Source organism: Taurulus bubalis (assembly GCF_910589615.1).
Source record: "Taurulus bubalis genome assembly, chromosome: 11".
NCBI lineage: Eukaryota > Metazoa > Chordata > Actinopteri > Perciformes > Cottidae > Taurulus > Taurulus bubalis.
In genome coordinates, this window is record NC_136599.1 from 23365356 (window position 1) to 23382234 (window position 16879).

Below are 16879 nucleotides of genomic sequence, written 5' to 3' on the forward strand. Positions count from 1 at the left end.
CTGTATTTTATTTATATATATTTCACATATTCAAGCATGAACTATTTTATTATGAAGAACAATACACTCCAGTGTTCACTTATGGGCAAGAAATGACCCCATAAATAAATTTGCAGAAATATACACCAAGGATTGTTACAAAAACACAAAGGTGCATATGCAGAGTGCTCTTTCAATACAGTCACACCCCTCTGAACTTGCTCCAGACGTGCAGTTGTATGTATGTATTGAGGTGCAGAGAAAAGCATCGTCCAATCCATCATGTCTCTCATGTCGCTGTAATTTTAATGTAATATGTAGTTTGAGTGCTGTACACACAAAAAAGACAGTTTAATTTATACTTTTGTTTTATGGAAGCACTTCCTGCTTGACTCAGAGGAGGCCTTCTGATATACATTCAACATTAAACTGCTAGCTGCGTTACAAATACTACAGCGTACAAATGGTGTGCAAGGAAGCATCCCGAATATTTACTGACTTAGTGTTTGGGACTTGGTGCCACCCAGATAGATGGTGAGCTCTGAGCGGTGAATCGGCGCCTTCTGGCTCTGCGGTTGAGGCATTTGGGCTTGAGCCCAGCGCGTCCACCACTCCCTCAGCTCGGTGGGCCCCGTGGGCCGCCGCTCCTTTATCTGACTGGGAGGAACTCGAGCGTGAGGAGGGTTCAAGTCCTCTCTGGGCGGGAACTTCCTGCCGACATCCAAGTCCCCATCTGGTTCGGATCGTTGCCGATTTAGGTCCTTAGTCGGGATGGCAGCTCTTGCGTCGGGAGAATCTTCTTGAGTGACGAAGAAATCAAGCCCCTGCATTTTGCGCTTGTAGTCCTCCAGCTTGGCCTTGCACCCGGCGGCGTTCTCTCTCATCTCGAGGAACTGGCGCTGCAAATCTTTCTCGTAACCTTCCTCTGCCTTCAACTCGTTCTCCCAAAACTGGATCTGCTCCGTCTCCTCTTCAACCGTCCTCTGCCGGACTTCCCGCTCGGCCTTTCGAACCCCCTGTTTGTCCTCGAGCTCCAAAATCAGCCGGTCCGTGTGCGCGATCCGCACCTGCAAGTCCTGCAGACGGCTGATTTGGCGCATTACGGTTTCTCTCAGACCGTTTTTCTCGTCTTTCGTTGCCGCATCGCCTGAACCGGACAAAGCCGCGCGATTGCTTTCTTTCCCCCTCGTCTGACTTCCCATGCAGCAGGACGTTTGATGATCCAAGTCTGCCTTGAGACCTTTCTGACCCCTGACCTTGCTTCTACCGCTTCGACCTGCGTTACCTTCCTCAACAGTGAGAGAAACGCCCAGAGAGCTGCGGTTCCTTTTATCAGTCCTCTTACTGCTTTCCTTTTCAGGGGCAGTGCTGTAGACCTTCCCTTTCCCCAGGCTCTCCAGCCATTCCCAGGCCTCCTCCATGAGCGTCAGAGACTTTCTCTTCGGCCCTTTCAGGTCCTCTTTCTTTTGCCGCTCGGCCTCTTGCCTTGAACAGGACAGCGGGGGCAAGCTTTGACGATGCAATCCCAGAGAGGCGCTGACCCGCCGCGTCCTGGTGCCCGCATCCTTCCTCCTCAGCGGCGGCGGGCAGGCCTGGTATCGACCCACTTTTGCCCTGCTCATGTCATCCCAGGCCGAGGGCCCGTTGTGGAGCAGCGTGAGCCGCACCTCTCTCGCCTGCTCGCCGTATTTCTCCAGAGTCTCCAGGAGGCAGTCGCCGGGGGCCATGCACCGCTCAAAGTCTTTGAATTTCTCCTGTAACGTGTAGCGCCCGGGCCGCCCTGGAGAGAAGGACGACTGTTAGTTGTCAGCATGTCAGAACATAAATCGTTTTACCACGCAGTGAGAGGGATATACATACCCAGGGCTTGAGCCAACGCTATGACGGCATCTTGACATGTTGTTTCCTCTGTAACGCCACAAACCACGCGGGGGAGACCGTCCACCAACACCTTCACTTCCATTGGGCCCGATCTGTTATTTGAGGACATTGACGTGTACGATGTTAGGGGAAGTGGGGGAGGCAGCGATAGGACCCCTCTTCACGTTCTCTGTTATCTGTCATACGTCAGTCGAGCTTGAAGGCATACAGTTTTAAGTGATAGAAGGCGACGGTGTCCCCATAAAACGGACACTAAATTAACAGAAAACAAACTTAATAACGGCTTTAAAAGGAAATATTAAAAGCACCAACCTTTCCTTTGTGTTGTCCCATGTGTGGTACAGATGCTTTGACCGCTCTGCTCTGGGGGAACCGTCTGGTCGGGAGGAACTTTGAGCAATTAGGAGCAATTAGAATTCCTGAAGTCACCTACCACTGGGGGACGGCTTGTGATCCCACCCATCTTGCATCTGATTCATTTTGCATGAAAAAAAAAACACAGCAAAAATGTAATTACACTGTCTATATTCATTGGAAGAGACCGTTTTTTTTTCTCATAACATGACATAGTGGGAAGGTGTATGAAGTAAATCTCCAGTGTTACATTACTCAGGCAAATTTCTTCTGCAGTCAAACAGCCTTTCGTGTGTGTGTGTGTGTGTGTGTGTGTGTGTGTGTGTGTGTGTCGTTTTTCCAGAGAGTTCTAAAACTAGCTTTGTGTTCCTTCTGAGCTGTATGATGCTGTAGAACAAAATCATAAAGTCAGCAAACCCACTCAGTGTGTCGGTTGTACAACAATATCTATCTAAAATGTTCCACCTTAGCCACCTTGAGCACACCAGACCACGGGAAGCTGTAGCTGCAAAGTGTACTGTGTGTTTTATGAGAATATGATAATTCATATTCATATACTATTCCTGTTTATTATTTAAAAGTTCCACAGTTTTGATTTAAACCAGCTATAATTGATCTAGACCAGGGGTGTCAAACTCATTTTTATTAAGGGGCCACATGCTGCCCATTTTGATCTCAAGTGGGCCGGAACAGTAAAATCTTAGCATAATAAAGCATACATAACGACAATATTTCTTTATGTTTAAATCATTGGTGAAGGTTGTTGGATGATAAAACCTATTTTAAGGTATTTCTACAAGAAACTAGAAGCATAAAGACCAAAGATTCAGACCTCAGTCCACTGTTTACCTGCCTGGGCTCTCCTCTGCAGATTCACTCACAGTGTTGCACTCAATTGTGGCTCAATGGTTACAACGCCTGTCTTATGATCAGCAGATCAGTGGTTCTAGTCCCAACTCAGGTAGTTTATGTATTTTTTCCTGCAATTGAAACAATTATCCCGCGGGCCGGACTGGACCCCCTGGCGGGCCGAATCCGGCCCGCGGGCCGTATGTTTGACACCCCTGATCTAGACGGTACCCTGTGTGACTCCACACACACATTAATACACCACCTCCATCTTATATAGGTAACTTAAGCCCAATCAGCAAACCCTATTTTTTTAAATAAACTATTATAATGAGATTCTAAAATGTGAAATTGTTGCTGTATTAATTTAATGCCTTTTGTGGTGGTGAGATCTAAACCGTCTTGTGAAACTTGCCGTCCCTGAAAACAAACAGTCCTGTATACGTGCATTCTCCAGTGTTGTGCCACTTTTAGATCTGGGTGTTCCTCTATCTTTCAAACAGGAAGGCTGATTGCAATCCAGACGGAACATGTAAACACACTGAACTTGTAAACTGTGAAACCAGTGAGTATTACAACCAAGCAGCACATACAGTACTCTCTCATAGAGTGCTGCAGGAAGTAATGAGACCTAAAAACCCAGGAATAAGGACGCATTTTGGCACTTCCGGTTCCCTCTTCTCAGAGTTGATGGGTTTTATGAATGAGTATTTGGTTAGAAGCCTGAAATAGGGTCTGTGGTTGAAACAAGCTTAATTGAATTTAATGTTTTTTTTTAAATCTACAATATATAATACGTCATTAAATACTCCACTTGTGAATTTTGAAGCTTTTAGATGTCTTTAAAAAGGCAGCTAACAAGCTAGATTGTCATCATCACTCCAACAAAAGCATGTAAGTAGTGAGTGTTCACGGCTAATCTCGCATTCTGCTCCAGCAAAGTAATTCATATTTTGGGTGCCCAGTTATGCAATCTGCTACCATGTGGCCACATTGAGGCTAATACAAGTACCAGTACCAGTAGATTGCTTGTATACATCGCTGCTTGTTACTTAGTGCAGCTTTTAGTTTTCGCCATTTTTTGTGTGTTTGTTTTGCTTTTCACTGACCGTACAAAAGATGTGAGACGTACTGAACTCTGCAGGTCACACTTGCAGACAACGCAGTGCATTAATGCGTCTGTAATGCTGCAGTGATCCTCTTTGTTATGCCAGAAGTCTCTGCGTGGCTGTTGGAGGAGCACAGGTTTCAGATGTCGTCCCTCATGCAGGGAGGATCTGTAGTCACCACTTAACCTGACACTAATAGTATCAAGACCAAACAAAACATTGTCATGTGACACCAACTTGAAGTACACATCGGAGATATAAATAGAGGTGATTATTTTGCATTTATTGCATTCTGGTGTTCACAGCATGTTTTGCTGCTTCTCCTTGCTTATTGTATGACGTTTTGGATTAATCAGAGAAGTGAAAGCCACAGGAAATTGTCTGCATGGTCAACCGGACTGATGAGCTGGACACCTGTTGTAATTTGGTAGTGTCTGACAGCCTGGGTCATGATGATAAGAGCAATATGAGACGGGGAGCTTTGGACTCCCTGCTCCCGCCTGCTCTTGTCAACCACACGTCCAGCTGCTGATAATCTCTTTTCATGGCGAGGAGCAGCCAGATCTCTCAAGACCATGGAAGAGAAACTCCTCGGAGAAGTGTTTATTCATGTCAGCCTGTGCATTGGTTGCCACTTGCCTTTGATGGTTTGTGCAATTCGGCGAAGGCTGTGGAAGTGCAGCATGAAAGAATTCCCCCCTCAAACTTGTAGAAACCACAATTTGTTAAAAGGAAATTCATTGCATTTCTTTATTATAACATTGTTATACAACATGTTTTGTATTGAGGAGATGCAGTCCGAACAGCACATCGGCAAAAACATGAGGGGATTAAATTCATCTCTAGCATTCAAGGAAACGGTTGATGCTTGTGTAACCAGTTCAGATGTAATCACCAGTAAACCATAAACATAAAGGTTTTAGCTGGAATGTATTTTAAAAGTATGCTTATGGAATGTATTTTACTGAAAAACATAATTTACAAAATGTCCTAAAAGCTCCTGTCTGGCATTTTTATTTCTTTTGGCTCAACTGCCATGACTAACTTGATCTCTTTCGCTAGTTGCAACCTGAGAGGAACGTTGACATTTAGGATCACATTCCCTAAAAATAGATGGCTTGTTTAGTGTCTTCGAATTGCACAGAAGCAGAAGTGTGACTCAAGTGAATGGCAAAGTCTGTGCGATGACATCAACAACCCAAAATGACTAAAGATGGTAGAGACTCCATTGTATTTCCTGATAGCATTGAGTTGAATGGAATATTGTTTAGGGCGCTCAAAGCAGTAAACATGACTTTCAAAAGGTTTGACAGCAATTGAAATTAAAATGGAAATTGCTTTTGGAAAAAGCATGTCGCTGTTGAGTTTTTCAAATGTACATTTTTCCAATGCGCTAAAGAGAACAAAGCTATATAAAAAAACCTCGACAAATGAAGCTAAAACCTTCTGCATGGCTAGATATGATATATATACCGGATAATATACAGGAAATCGGAGAGTCTGTTAACGTTGGATCAGACTTGCTACCGAACTAATTCAATATTTATATTCTTTTGAAATTGTAGAAAATTAACTTTCTTCAGTTATTCCCATAAGAGACTGGTACTAAGTCTATTTGTCGGGGCGTCGCCTCCACCTGTCTACAAGGCCTGGTGGATATTACTTTCCCCACTAGCCACGCTAACGGCGTGGTGTGGCAATTTTGATTGGTCTACCACTTTGGTCCGGACTGAAGTATCTCATTAACTATTGGATGGATTGCCACGGAATGGGAACAAACATTACTCGTCCCATAAAGATAAATCCTACTGACCGTGGCGATCTCCTGACTTTTCCTCTCGTGCAATCGACTGGTCAAACATTTTCTAGATGGACGACTGAATACCTGCAAAACTGACATCATTTGTGTTTTGTACTAATAAGCAAATGCTAGCATGCTAAAATGCTAAACTCAGATGGTTAAAAAAGTAAGCATTATTACCACCAGTAGCATGTTAGTATGCTAACATTAGCATGTAGCTCAAAGCACTATTCAGAGCAGCTATGGCATACGGGAACGAGATAGTAAAACAGTGTCTTTCTCAAAAGACGAACTCAATAGTATAGAATACAACACCACTCGGACTTCAGTACATCACTAATGTGAGGCGCAAAGATCACATTATGGGATATTATTTTAAATTAGACAAAAGTTACAATAAAGTTCTAACCCATTCCACTTGTGCTTACATTTTTACTTTCTTCTTCTTCTTCTTCTTCTTCTTATTTCCTGGAAACTTAAAGTTGTTTACCCAACTGTAACAATTTTGTCAAACCTTTTGCATCTTCATTTTCAGAGCACCCATTTAAAAACCCAACCCAACATGTGCAGAGCCACTTGTGCCCCACAGGGTGTTATATAATACAAGTTCCCCCCGTCTCTTTGTCTCCACCCTGTGCCCTGTCAGGGAGTCCTGTGGGCACATGCACAACTTAAAATAGAGTTGGACATATATGAGTTCCCCTTCCGTTTCGTCCAGGCGTGTCCCGTGTGGGCATGGCAGGCTACACGTGAGAGGCAGAAGGAGTTTAATATTGCACAGACCAGCCCAGGGCTTCACACTTCCCTTCTACAGTTGTCCAGTGGCTGACCAACCTTCTCTAGTCCTCAGGGAGCGTTGCACCGGGAGAGCGTCACCATGCCGAAAGTCTTAGTGCCAGGTGAGTATGGGCAGAATGACTCTGGGGGTCGAACATGCACACTCATCTGTCGCGTTAGGAAAGCGTTTTCAACATTTCACGTTGACACATGACTGTAACAACGAACTGTGGGAGCCTTCACCTAAAGTGCAATCATTTTACATTTTTGCTACGCTTTTCCATGGAATGTTTTTGGCCAACACATGAAAAATAAAACTTGACCATTCTGTCAAAATGCCACCCTCGTTTCTAATCGTGGAGATGAATTGAAAGAATGGAAGCGAGGACTCCAAAGACTTTGCAAATGGTCCTTGAATGCACATTACAGGGTTCACACCTCTCACTGTGTATCACAGCTGTGGAGGGAATACATTCCCATATGTTGGCCAGTGTTACATTGCCACTATAATAGATGGCACTGACAGCTTTTATGATGGGTTCATTGGGGTTAAAATACATATAGTTCCAATATGAAGTCTATATTGACTAATAAATAGTCATCACAAGGTGATGATTTTTTTTAAATGCACCTTTCGTGATTTGTGCCATTCCAACGTAGAAAAACCTTTCTTGAGCTTAATTACAAACAATTTAAAGTTCATATCATGAAACTCCATGGTTGTATCAGAGCAGAGTGTGGTGAGAGAGAGTGTTTTATGGATGTGATTCGCCAGCAGATTCTCCGAGGTCAATTGTGACAGGGGATCAGGTCATTCCTATTGGGCTTCAGTTTTTAGTTTCCTCCTTAGTGTTCCTTCTTGTAGTTCATCCCCCTTCATCATTACTACCATTTAAAATGTTGCTGTAATAGCTGCTAATTATAGGCTTACCTCCACCAGGCTCTGGGCATGGGGCAAGTACGATGACACATCATGCCGTTTAGAGTTTTTTAAAGGGGGGAAAAAAAGAAAGGCTGTCTGAAGAGATTGGAATGATTTGGCAGAATGGGCTTGATATGAGAGCATTATCTGACGTGACGGCTGGGATTTCACACCAGTTTTACAGTCAAGTTCAGATGAGTCGATTTACCAACATCACACAAAACTCAACGACTGAGATAATCAGCATAACTATTTTCTATTAAAGGTATAGTCCCAAAAAAAACATTCAAAAAGTTTGTTTTTCTTTCTATAGCTCACTTACTTCATAACCACACTTGTCTTGTTCCCCTCTAACCTTCACCGTTCCACCCTGAACATTTTGCTTACTCAGCAAGGAAGTGAGTATGGAGCCGAGGAACTTCATATGGAGTTTGGGGGAAGATTTGAAGCGTTTCAAAATGTATGGTTTACTGTGTGGATGTGAGACGGTCACAACATAAAAAAATATTTCTCCAAAGCGCATTTTAATGCGATAATGGCTCTTGGTAAATGAAACCATTTTTTCATCTATTGTTCACATTCAACAGCGGTTCTCTGGTTCATTGTGATGCATTTGAAACGAAAACCTCCGTCAATGTGAACAGTTACAGATTATCAATAAATGACTTCTCCCCGGTAGCTCACAGACTCCTCCCCTCGGGAATGCTTGTCGGTTCGCAAAGCAGCGCGCAAACAAGACTCAGTTGACCTTTCAGACTTGTTTGACCCGTCGACGTAACGCCAGGGAGACAACGTGAAATGCATCTTCACATGCAGAGATGATCAAAAGTGAGTGACCGTCATCTCTGCGCGCGTTATGAAGATGCAGTTACCACTGCTGTGTCCAGCCGCTGTTCCTTCAGAAGGAACTGGGAATGTTGCAGTCATGTGTTCTCTCTAGTGTTCACCCTCAAACTGTATGTTACCCTAATCCCACGTTCTCCAATGTCTCCTTCCGTCGCTCATATCCGGAGCATTTAATATTAATGTACCTTGATCTCTATCAATCTCTATCTATTTTGGTTATAACATTTTGTTACTCTTATCCTGTGAAATAATATCCACAATAATTGTTTTGGTTTGTACATCCCCTTCCTAAGCAATGTTTTTCTAACGCTCTCTTTTTTGGGGTGTTTTGCTCCTGATTGGTTCGACAATCAGGTCAACAGGGTAAGTGTGGAGGGTCAGACGTAGAACCCTTTTGTCATTTGTGCCATACTGAAGAACATCTCCAGTCCTGTCCTGTCTTACAGTAGAATGTCTTGTGGCTCTTGGCTAGAAAGTGCATGTCAGAAGTATAGAGAGCCGTTTGGCATCAAGTAATGCCACTCATGCTGTGTAGTTGTGATTGGGTTGCTTATGAGACTTGAGCGCTTGTTGGAGAACTGTTGTTCATATAGCTTGATTCATAACTCCAGTCATTTTGCACCATGGCCCTCTTTTCCTGTCATTTCCTCAACATGAATCTTGATCAAAATCCCCTCACTTACGTTCCCATACGGGCTCAAATAGCAACACATTCCGTATACAGTGAGAGATGATAAGAAAACTGGGTCTGGAGTTAAAAAACAACAAAATACATATATATATATATATATAAAAAAAAGGCTTTCCCATCTTGTGTCCGTTTAAAACGAGCCAACAGAGAGTGCCGGTCCTTCATCATTCCTCCATGTGCATGGGACCACATTCAAGGTCAGAATTGCACACTTGTAATGGCTAAGTCAATCTTTGGTGATGTGCAGAACGCATGCGCCGGACTCTGCAATCACATCAGGTTGGGTAATGTACGTGCCTTCTGAAGTCATGTAAGCTGCCATGTGCACACAAATCCACATCATTCTGCGGTCATGCTCACGTAGAGTAGTTTGCATGGTGTGAAGTGAGAAGAATGCATCTCTAGTCATTAACGCACCGAACCTGTCGCTGTGCCTCACAGTGACCGATGATACCATGCGGGCCTTCGCGGAACAGGTCTTTGCGTCCGAGACCAAAGGCGAGGACGTCCGCGATGAGATCTCTATGTTTGATGTGGCTGACGACTGTCCCATCATGCACCAAGAGATGGCCTTCCATCTACACACTGACGACGATGTTGAGAAACGGTGAGGCGGGAGATTAGTTGTGGCGCAACTAAATGGTGTCGCCACACGGTGGGGAAATACGATATTCTGAGGTTTTTCACATTTACATTTAGTCTTAATGGCCAACCACCAAATCTCACTCCTTCTCCACAGCAAGAGACACCAGCGCTGCCGCACCATGACCGTGCCTACCCACTTGGCTTCTACTGCCTCTGTAGTGTCAGTGGAAGTGGACACGCCCGCCTACCTGGAAGTGCCGGACTTCCAGAGAGTGGCCATCATCGGGGACTATGCCTCTGGGGTACATATTTCCCAATAAAATATGATTATTATTTTTTTATTTCAGGCATCTAACGAAATACCCATTTGAAAAGGCCCACTGACCTCGAAAATGCAAACCCATTTGCAGGTTCTGGGCCTCATTCCTGCAACGCTGCATTGCCTGGTTGTGATGCAGTGCAACAATGTTAAACATTTTGAGTTAGTTCAAATTTAAAAAAAAGTTCCCTTCATCTTTGCCTGAAAAAGTAAACTTCAGTATTTGTTTTTATTCTTCTTCTTATTACGTTCCCTTGACTTAAAGAGAGGGGAAAAAAGTTATTAAATGTATGGGATGCATTTCATTATTACCTATTAACTGTATAAACTGACAAACAAGTTTCCATCATGTAACTTTTCCCCTATAACTTTACTTGCTTATATGCTAACCACCACCTTTAGACACTTCATTTAGTCAGTTTAGTGAACAGTCAGGCATTCAATAATAACTCATTAAAATCAAACAAGAAATTGAACTTTTTTGAAATACACGTATTAAATGATTGATTTCACGTTCACATCTATTCGTTCAATAAAAGGTTAGCTTAGCTTAGTTAACTATAAACGATTAGTTGATTTCAGTCCCGTGTGATCTTTTACAGTTTAATAGCAGTAATAGATGAGATCTCTACCTCTTCATTTACTGCATGTTGCAAAAGGATCCTAAACTAGACTTGGGTCAAGTTGACATGGATGCAGACTTTACATTTCCCTGACTATATGTGTCTGTGGGTCAGCGGCCCCACGGCCTCCCTCTCGCTTGTGGAGGCCCATGAATGGAGCTCAGCTGAGAGCAGGCAGGTTTAAATTTCACGACTGTGGGTTTGACATTTCCAGGGATTGAAACGCGTTGGAGGAGCTGATTGTTGTTTCTGCTTTAGCCTTCTCAAAACCTCATGGGTGTGCCCCGCTTGCCGGGAAAAAACTGCAAAATAGGGACAATGTTTTTCACAGAATACTGCGTATTTTCCAATTAATGTGTCAATCAAGCCTTTGCCTCCCATCAAACAAATACAAATCTTTAGTTCACTTTAGCATTACATTTTTTTTTTGCATGAGCGAAGAGCTAACAGTTCATCTTGTTTTCTAAAGGAATGCTTCAAATGTTGACATAGCCACATGCGTAATCATAAGGCGACAATTAGTAACTGGGGAATCTGTACACATCTGCCCATCAGGTGACCATGGATGACTTTGAGCTGTCCTGCAAGGGTCTGTACCGCGCCTTGACCATCAGGGAGAAGTACATGAGGATGGCCTACCAGCGCTACCCGCGGACGACCTCCGAGTACCTGCGCGAGATCGAGGGGACAAGCTTCAAGATCGAGGATCAGGTGCAGCCAGGTGAGGAGTGAAGGAGTCGAGGCAGCTCACGTGAGATGTTTTCTGTACCATTGGGGCATCCCCCGGGGGATTAATTTGCATCTACGACCGTCCATCAGTCTTCAAAGCGCCTCCGAAGAATGGAGAAGACCCCTTCGACACCAAGACCCTGGCAAAGAATCTGGGCTATGTTGCTCGCATGAAGGACGGCGTCATCTATGTGTACAACGACGCTGCAGCCGCCGACAAGCATCAACCCAAAGACCTGCCCTGCCCCGACTACGACACCTTCATCGACGACATGAACTTCCTCATTGCTCTCATCGCACAGGGCCCCACGTGAGTCCTTTGAGATGAGGTTGACTGCTCTGTTTTGAATTTTAGAATTGAAATGTCTCAGTTATCCCTGTGTCCCCCCCCCCCCCTCGATTTTAACCCTGCATCCAATTCCTGCACGAGTCAGGTCTCTAAAAATGACATGTCATGTTGTGGACTTATTTGGCGCCGCCTTACAGTGCAGTTCGTGCCTTAAACTGCTTCTCTTTTGTTTTTGCAGCAAGACTTACACTCACCGCCGTCTAAAGTTCGTCATGTCCAAATTCAACGTGCATGAGATGCTGAATGAGATGGAGGAGATGAAGGAGCTGAAGATGAACCCCCACAGGGACTTCTACAACTGCAGGAAGGTAGCTGTGGAAAACATTAAGCATGCACACGTGTAATTTAGCTTCAAAACATAACATCAGGACAAATAACTTGGAATCAGCCTTAAACCTATATTTCTGTGGAGGAATGTAACAAATATACACGTGCTTAGTGAAGTTCACAAAGTTTGTGTTTTACTGTAAAATAAAGTGGAATCATTGCATTCTTCCTGCTTTGACTGATCTAAAAATCTTTAATTTGTTTTACACAAAACACACTTTATGCGAGAAAGCCTTTAATTATATTTACCACTTAGTTTGCTGTCGTTCTCGCTTAAATTTCCCATTCACCTTGTGTGTGTGTGTGTGTGTGTGTGTGTCTTTAGCTCCCTCTTGTTACCAAGCGGAGTCATTACACACCACATGAAGCCCCCTGACCTCAGTGATCCACTCATCTTATCGTCTCCCTGCCTCTCCAGGTGGACACCCACATTCACGCTGCCGCCTGCATGAACCAGAAGCACCTGCTGCGCTTCATCAAGAGGTCTTACCGCGTGGACGCCAACCGCATCGTGCACAAACTCAATGGGAAAGAGGTCACCATGAAGGAGCTCTTTGAGTCCCTTCACCTGCACCCTTATGACCTCACCGTGGACTCCCTGGATGTGCACGCTGTACGTCACACACACCTGTCGGGAACATTGGCGCCGTCGATCTTCTGTGATCTAATGCGCTTCTTTTCTCGTTGTTTCTCTGAAGGGAAGACAAACCTTCCAGCGTTTCGATAAGTTCAATGCCAAGTACAACCCTGTCGGAGCCAGTGAGCTGCGTGACCTGTACATGAAGACAGAGAACCACATCGGTGGAGAGTACTTTGCCACCATCATCAAGGTCAGCATGAAAAGAGTGGACAAGAGATGTCACAGATGAACAGCTCTTGAAAAAAATAGGTTTTAATTAGGAAATAATGTATATTTTTGTTGTCTGTTTGACCTTTGTGTAAACCAGGAAGTAGCCAGTGACCTGGAGGACGCCAAGTACCAGTATGCTGAGCCTCGTCTGTCCATCTACGGCAGCAACCCCACCGAGTGGACCAAGCTCTCCAGCTGGTTCGTCAAGCACAGAGTCTTCTCCCCACACCTCAAATGGATGATTCAAATCCCCAGGATCTAGTAAGTTTCCATGTCTTGATTCTTTCTTCTATGCAGTTTTGCCTGACGATTGAGAAAAATTCATCCTCGTGGATAAATCATAGATTCTAATCTGTCAAGGAAATCAATTTGTAATCCCCTGTGTGTTTTCTCCCCTCTTCTATCTTAGCGACATCTTTAGAGAAAGAAACTTTGTGCCCCACTTTGGCAAGATGCTGGAGAACATTTTCCTTCCCGTGTTCCAGGCCACCATCGAACCCCAGTCCAACCAAGAGCTCAGTATCTTCCTCCAACATGTGAGTCAAAAGTAGAAAGGTGCATTCAGTAGAGTGCAGATGAGGCATGCATGCTGCATAATCTTGCACAAATGAAAGAGCAATGGCAGTATGGAATAAGTATTAAAAGGAGTTTTGAGAAAGCAGGAGTCACCGCAACCACGAGAGGTCTTTTGAGCCATGACTGGACACCCAACACATAATGCAGTTAGCGGCAGCAGAATGCCAGATTAACCGTGGACAGACACAGAGGTCTGCTTCCCTCACTTACTCAGCCATTCACACATGCAACCAAGCCCATGATTGCACTCATAGGTAACTGGGATAATCACAACAGCTCAGACACAACAAGATAACGAATCGTATCTGTTACACGTATAATCAACCTTTTTTGCCCCCTGGTGTGTAGGTGACAGGTTTCGACAGCGTAGATGATGAGTCCAAGCACAGTGGTCACATGTTCAGCACTAAGAGCCCCAAACCAGAGGAGTGGCACATCGCCAAAAATCCCTCCTACACCTACTACATCTACTACATGTACGCCAACATCACCGTGCTCAACCAGCTCCGCAGGTCAGCAACTTTCTCCGTACACAAACAGTTTGGTCTTTTTTTTGTGTGTGAACTAGTAGCGCACTAATGATTATTTAACGTATTCAGATTCCTGCCATGCGTTCACATCGCTTATGCTTTCCCCTCGTTGTGTCCATCGTATAATACTTGTTTAATGTCTGCTTTCCAGAGAGAGGGGCATGAACACGTTCACGTTCAGGCCTCACTGCGGGGAGGCCGGCGCCATCACCCATCTGCTGGCTGCCTTCATGACCGCGGACAACATCTCCCACGGCCTCAACCTCAAGAAGGTCGGTCCTGTCCTCGCTGTGAATCAGGACTTTCATTTTGCAGCACTCGTGCACACACACACACACACACACACACACACACACACACACACACACACACACACACACACACACAAAAGGTTTCAATATTGCACTAAAGGAGAGCTACTGCACAATTATTCTTTTTTTTCATTAAAACGTGTTTATTAATTTGTTGTAAATGTTCCATGAAAACAAAAGGAAGGAAAAAAGACACGTGGAAGCACAGCCGGTGAAATACATTTTAATTGTGCCGATAACAAATTGAAAATGAAATATTGAATGAAAAACTGAATTTAAAAACACATCTCTGCATATATAATATTACTGTTTTATATAGGCAAGCATCAGTTATGGCGATACAGTTTCAAACTTACTTCAAACAAAAAAACAGAGTTAAAATGGTGGATACATTCACAATATAATACAATAATATATTCTAGAAAGGTTTCATTTTATTTTGTTAAAAACCCTTCGAAAGCATCATCCGAGGCAGGAGGCCGATTATATTGTTCTGGATTCCCCTATGTTGTTGTCATTAGTGAAAAATAGATTTACTACTGACTTTATTGTTTTGTTTTCAATAATCTTCCAACACATCATCTTTAACCTCTACACCCCAGTTCCCTCTCCAATTTCTGCCACAGCTACCGCATTCAAAATAGTACCCTGGAGGCATTAAATCCAATTTAAAACATGTTTTTCTTATTGTAATGTTTTTTATCTGAAAGTACCAAAAGATGTCCTTTCTGTGTATATCGTATTTTCCGTATGATTAAAGGGCTTAAAGACCCCACTCTCAAACTGGTCCCAGAGGTGAGCGGCACCCTTTTAGGGCCCAATGTTTGAAATTAGGTGACGGCAACAACCTTTAAGGACTGATTTGGGATTTTCTGGAAGGGGATATCTGCATTGATGTACATTTGATCCTTCTGCTTGCTTTATCTTTAAAAAAAAAAGCCAGGCCTTGAGAATGAATGTCATGAGTTGACTAAACCCGATCATATTAATCAATCTCTGATCCCCCCACAGAGTCCTGTGCTGCAGTACCTGTACTACCTGACCCAGATCCCCATCGCCATGTCCCCTCTCAGCAACAACAGCCTGTTCCTGGAATACGCCAAGAACCCGCTGCTGGAGTTCCACCAGAAAGGCCTGATGGTCTCTCTGTCCACCGATGACCCCATGCAGTTCCACTACACCAAGGTCCGAGCACATGGGGGGTGCAGACACCGGCGCGGTGTATGACGAGCATCGTAGCACGTCTGCAGACGAATGCGTTTTAGTTTTTTGGTATTTTGATTGTACGGAAAAAGTCATTCGCAAGCGCACGTTAAAATGAGCATGCATTGTAAGCATTGTAGAATACGCTGATCGTGGTTTAACAATGGGAACTGGTAATGGCACAGTTCATGGGGATTGGATGTGCTAAAGCTGTGCCGATATGTTCCAAAATATCAAAGGGTAAATCTCGGCCTTTACGTCCACAGGAACCCCTGATGGAAGAGTACGCCATTGCGGCCCAGGTCTTCAAGCTCAGCACCTGTGACATGTGTGAGATCTCCAGGAACAGTGTTCTGCAGAGCGCCATGTCTCATGAGGTAACACGCCAGATGGTGACACGCATTAAATGCGGTGATGCTTTGTTGACTGTTTAAAACAAAAACTGCTCTTAAACCGAAGGGACTTAAGTAGGAGATTTTGTGCTCGCACCAAAAAGCATTGCTTGTGGTTTTTTCCTCTTCTGCGTCCCAGGAGAAGAGCCACTACCTGGGTGAGAACTACCTCAAGGAGGGCCCAGAAGGCAACGACATCCGCAAGACCAACGTGGCCCAGATCCGCATGGCGTATCGCTACGAGACGCTGTGCTACGAGCTCAACCGCATCAAGGAGGGCGTGAAGTCTGATTGAACACTCTGAAATACCACTTGGGGAAAAAAAATCTGCATCTTCTCCACAGCAACTCTTCAAACAATTGAATATTACCCAAACGGACCGTCTAACACGCTGGTGTTCCCTTCTATTGGAGGGAGAAACCTTTTTGCTCTTCACTATGAAATGTGCACACTTGTGCATCACAGCGTGTGTCTTCCATGTGGACTAAAAACATCATGTGGCAAAACGGAAGGGAATAAAATGTGAAATAACAAGTGTGTTTGTGTGGTATGTTGCCCCACTGATGCATTTCAGAAGTCGATCGGTGTTGCATTGCAGCATTATTTACAAGACAGACGGATCTTGTCTCGTGTTGATTTTGTGTGACTTGGCAGAGCTCCTGCCGCCATCAGGCGTTCCTCAATAAGCTCTGACCTGTGAGCGGCAAATGAGAATGTGAATTGCACTCTTATTCTGCGCCATGCTTCTTTTGCACTGTACACCAAAAGTAGTTTTCTGATGGCTGTTGTTTCCTTTGGAGGTTTAGCTGCAGTAACGTTTTAGCCACGTCTGCAGAATAAATCTGGGGAAATGTGCATCGGCCATTAAGATGTATT

The 16879-nt window shown here is 44.2% G+C and overlaps 2 protein-coding genes across 4 annotated transcripts; one reads left to right on the forward strand and one right to left on the reverse strand.

Annotated features, from left to right (window-relative positions):
* Positions 1 to 470: 470 nt before the first annotated feature.
* rassf11 (Ras association domain family member 11) lies at positions 471 to 1942 on the reverse strand (the record flags this gene model as incomplete). The annotated part of the gene is made up of 2 exons (XM_079225878.1): positions 471 to 1759; positions 1840 to 1942. The coding sequence occupies 2 exons, from the start codon at positions 1940 to 1942 to the stop codon at positions 471 to 473; spliced, it is 1392 nt and encodes a 463-aa protein (XP_079082004.1).
* Positions 1943 to 6835: 4893 nt separating this feature from the next.
* ampd1 (adenosine monophosphate deaminase 1 (isoform M)) lies at positions 6836 to 16537 on the forward strand. Of its 3 annotated transcripts, XM_079226784.1 has the most exons (16): positions 6836 to 6872; positions 9350 to 9406; positions 9651 to 9816; positions 9949 to 10096; positions 11292 to 11457; positions 11556 to 11775; positions 11993 to 12122; positions 12560 to 12754; positions 12840 to 12971; positions 13089 to 13252; positions 13401 to 13527; positions 13916 to 14079; positions 14249 to 14369; positions 15420 to 15593; positions 15878 to 15988; positions 16143 to 16537. In XM_079226784.1, exons 1-16 carry the CDS (start codon positions 6851 to 6853, stop codon positions 16296 to 16298), a joined length of 2253 nt encoding a protein of 750 aa, XP_079082910.1. In that variant the 5' UTR covers positions 6836 to 6850; the 3' UTR covers positions 16299 to 16537. The 3 variants fall into 3 exon arrangements, with proteins under 3 accessions (XP_079082910.1, XP_079082911.1, XP_079082912.1); XM_079226785.1 differs by lacking the exon at positions 9350 to 9406; XM_079226786.1 differs by lacking the exons at positions 6836 to 6872; positions 9350 to 9406 and adding an exon at positions 8865 to 8881.
* The last annotated feature ends 342 nt before the right edge of the window (positions 16538 to 16879 follow it).

Excerpts from the sequence above, each read along its gene's own strand:
- ampd1 (XM_079226784.1), top strand. The coding sequence starts at position 6,851 with ATGCCGAAAGTCTTAGTGCCAG. Across the intron at positions 12,123-12,559 it reads ACTTCTACAACTGCAGGAAG|GTGGACACCCACATTCACGC; the intron begins GTAGCTGTGGAA and ends CTGCCTCTCCAG. Across the intron at positions 13,528-13,915 it reads TCAGTATCTTCCTCCAACAT|GTGACAGGTTTCGACAGCGT; the intron begins GTGAGTCAAAAG and ends CCTGGTGTGTAG.